Source organism: Corvus brachyrhynchos, unplaced genomic scaffold (assembly GCF_000691975.1).
Source record: "Corvus brachyrhynchos isolate BGI_N302 unplaced genomic scaffold, ASM69197v1 scaffold14, whole genome shotgun sequence".
Lineage (NCBI taxonomy): Eukaryota > Metazoa > Chordata > Aves > Passeriformes > Corvidae > Corvus > Corvus brachyrhynchos.
The window spans coordinates 20,778,475-20,782,435 of record NW_008239110.1 but is presented as its reverse complement, the minus strand read 5'-3'; the positions used below and the strand labels follow the sequence as shown (position 1 = coordinate 20,782,435).

General features: G+C 36.0%; 1 protein-coding gene across 1 annotated transcript in view; it reads left to right on the top strand.

Moving 5' to 3' along the window:
- Positions 1–3,961, top strand: part of SYNE1 (spectrin repeat containing nuclear envelope protein 1) — a 246,498-nt gene that overhangs the window by 144,515 nt on the left and 98,022 nt on the right. Inside the window, exon 90 of the mRNA XM_017739429.1 lies at positions 1,337–1,480. Coding sequence (XP_017594918.1) covers positions 1,337–1,480 — 144 coding nt within the window. The remainder of the gene's footprint in view (positions 1–1,336; positions 1,481–3,961) is intronic.

Genomic DNA, 3,961 nt, shown 5'->3' with positions numbered 1-3,961 from the left:
ACAGAGCCCTGGGGCTCCAGGAGGAGGCCAGCCGCCTGCAGCACACTGCCATTCAGCAGTGCAACATCATGCAGGCAAGTGCAACTCCAGCCATGAATTACTCAGAGGAACTTGAACAGTGACATCCAAACTGTGATGAAAACGTAGAATTTCCTGTCTCTGTGCATTCCTCTGTTCCATAGTATCATTAGGAATTTCCCCACTAAGTCTCAGTTATTCCTGATTTTCATATTCATGACCGTGTTAATTGTTGATTTACCCATCAAACTCTCACCTCTCCCTGATACTGCTATGATTTTTGTAATGCTGTTAGGATTAACTAGACAAATAACTAATACACAATTGTATGCGGGTTAATTTTATAAGATATATGATCAGTTAATAAAATTAGTATAATATTACAACGTCAGCTGCTTCTGAAGATTGCATAAAAACTATTGAGTTAATTAAATAACTTTCTAGTATAAAAATAATTATTTTTATTTTCTTTATTTATAATTTATATATATATTTGTTTCCTGATTTTGGAATCATTCAACATCTAGTAAATTTGTATTTTCAAGTTTTGCTAAATACGAGTAAACTAGATTCTCTTTGATAGTTTGCATTTATAATTAAACATGTAAAAGGTATTTCCAAAGAAGAGAATAAGCTTTTCTTCTCTGCTACTTAGTGATAGGAATATACATAGCATATTCCATAGGCTAGGGTGCAACTACAAAGTTTCAAGTTAGATAACAGAAGAGACTTTTGATGATAAGGATAATTAATGGTACCTAAATACAAGAAAGGTTACAGTGTCACACTGAAAATTTTAAAAATGGGTTAGACAAACTGCTCATGCATCTATAATAGAAAGAACTGATACTACACTGGTAGGATAATTATCTGAATCAATCTTCATAATCCTCTCCCAGTTGAATTTTCTGTAAAATCTAAGCTTTTCTTATAGTCATAAATGAACACCTAAAGTGAAAAAGCAAATGAAAATGCTTTATAGTAAAACCATGAGACTAATCAAGGCTATCTTCTTGTCGGTATGTTTGGTTCAGGCACTTGTTGAATCAGAAGTTATAGTACCTTACATTGGAAATCTAAAATACCAGGTTATGTGGACTGTGGTTTTGGGAAGTACTTAAATAAACGAAACCTTTCAAATCATTGCAGTTCACAATATTTATGAATAGACCTTTTCCTGACTATACTCCTGCTTTGCTTATCAAGATGTGAGTGTCAGATGTAAATTTTTTCCACTGCAGTAGGGAGATCTGTCATGCTTAGACTAAGTAAAAACTAATTTTCATGTAGACACTCAATCTTTTTTTCTCTTCTCTAGGAAGCTGTGGTTCAATACGAGCAATATGAGCAAGAAATGAAACATTTGCAGCAGATGATAGAGAGTGCCCATCGCGAGATCCAAGACAAGCCAATAGCAACCAGCAACATCCAGGAACTCCAGGTCCAGATTTCACGTAATGAGGTATGAGAGCCAAAATGCATCAAAACTTCGGGCTCGGTCGCAGCTCACTGACCCAAACAACTTTTCATAAGCAACAGTCATAAGTTAGCTGAGTTGCTTTTCAGACTTCCTCAAGGCTAGTTGAGCAGATAGACAATACCAGATAGGAAACTCCTGCTATTGGTACAATGGGGAGAATTCATTTGTTCATTCCGTTAGGTATATCCTAACCTTCGGACAGCATTATGATAAACAAAAGCATTGCATAATTAAGGGACAGTTAACATTAGAACTTGAGTGAGGAGTGTCCCAGAAGTCAAAGTTCAGCAGTTTTTCAGATAATCACAACTAGTTTGGTGATCCATATGTACGTATGTATATCCTAAAGTACTTGTACATATGCGCATGTATATCCTCAAGTACTTGCTCATTTTCATCCCAGTGGCATTCTGTAAAGAATACCAAGAGACTTGAGTCAAAGGAAATCCATACTAGATTTGGAGGAAAACTGCTCCATTCACTCCAAAGGTTTCTTTAAAGAAGTCTTTGTTGGGAAGATTTTTGTGCTCTGGAGTTGCGGGTCCTGCCCACAAACTCATGGATCATAAGTCAGGATAGTCTCTGTGCAGCCTTCTTGCTGTGCTGTCTTGAGAGCTTTTCCTGAGCCCCTTTCCCCTCCACCTGTCTGTTGTGTAATTCTTGGGATAGAAAATCTCTTTGTGTCACTTTTGGCACCAGATGGCACCATTTCTTTATCTTTGAATTAAAGCTATCCCTCCTGTTGTGTAATATGACCTAATGTTACATGTGTTTCTCATTTTTTCCATCCAGTTGTTACAGGAGTTGCTTAGTATAAATTCAAGAGCAGTTTGCATAAACAAATACTTCTGGTTTTTTAGTATTGAATTGATAATGCTACTATTCTCTATTCAAATGTTCTGGAACAGCAGATGCAGGGGAGTGACTTCAGCGATTCAGGGTAATATTGCTGGAGGAAGGAATGGTGCTGCAGGCAGGAAGGAATTAAAAATGGGGCAGCTTGAAGTTTCATGTGCATTTGAGCAAGTTTAGTAGCTAGGAGTGGTCCTAAACATCTGCAGGAAGATAGCAGCTTTATGCTAATGCCCGTGTTGGCATCAGGCAGAATGGACAGACTTCATACTTGCAAGCTTTCCACATTTAGGTGTAAGGGGTTTTGAAAGACTGAGATAAGCATATTTTTGGCTCATGTTTTCTCTGCTAAATACCTGTGAAATAGCATAACATGAAGTGGATATTCTGAACTGTATATTACTAGACTACTTCAAAAGTCAAGTCTGTGAAGATGTTTGTTATGTGTGTTACTAATTTAAGAAAGTATCAGTTACCACATTCCCTGTTTAAGTCTGTATGTAAAAACTTGAAGGGACATTTGCGGTAGCTATATTTAGAATTAAAATAAGAGGAAGGAAGAAAGTAGAAGGAAGTTACGTCTTGATTTTTAGGAAGCTTGTATTAATATGCTTGTATGCAAGTACATGTCTACTGACCCATGTTTCTTTAGCGTTTCAGTAAGAATATGGGCAAGTATCTCCATACTTGTTAATTATTTTAATGGATAATACAGTACCTCATGGGACATTGCTTTTATAAGATGCTTTATTATTTTTAGTTTTCTTTTGCAATCACATTTTTTGCTTACTCTTCCTTGTTTTCAGTTAAAAGAGGTATTTTAGATACTCAGTGCATTGGACATTAATACCACAAATGTCATTGCACTTCAGTAATGTGATGGAATAAAGTGAGTATACTGAATGACAGTAATTTTCTACTGAGGTTCAGATATGTCATTCATTGAGCATTAGTGAATGACTGGTATTTGCCAAAGAGCAAATAACTGTTCGAGCTGATAGACACTAAATTTGTGGCTTGATTTGATTCCAGCTTGGTTTTTGACTATTCTGCTTGATGTTTTATAATCAAGACTTTTCTTAGTCTCCAAGGAAAGCTTTGGAGCACCAAGAGAGGTCCTTTTGTTGCTGACATGACAGATGGTGACAAGGTGCCATTGAAACTCAAGTAGTGAAGTGTCATCCTCAGTCTTGGAGCTGTTTCAATTCCTAACTTGGTATTTCTTGCAATGAGTGTTCTGCACGGTAATTTTGAAGAATTTTCTTACTGAAAATTTCATACAGCTAAAAAAACTTTTAATTTATCAGCCTGAAGCAGCAGTCTTATTTACTTTTGAAAAGATATTGTAATAATATATTATTATGCCTACTAGATCTGGCAATTCCTGTTGCTATTTTTCCTTGAAAACTTGTGGGTTTTGAAGAAGTAAAAGCAGATATAAAAATGAAGCAGAAATATATACTTGAACAAATAATCACCAGTTTAGTAGGCGAGCTTATACAAATGTTTTCACTTTCTAGATCAAAACTCAAACTTGCCACTGAGCATCTAGGGAGACAGGAGCAGTAGCTTCAACAGAAATATGAAACACTTCCACCATTTTTTATTTGA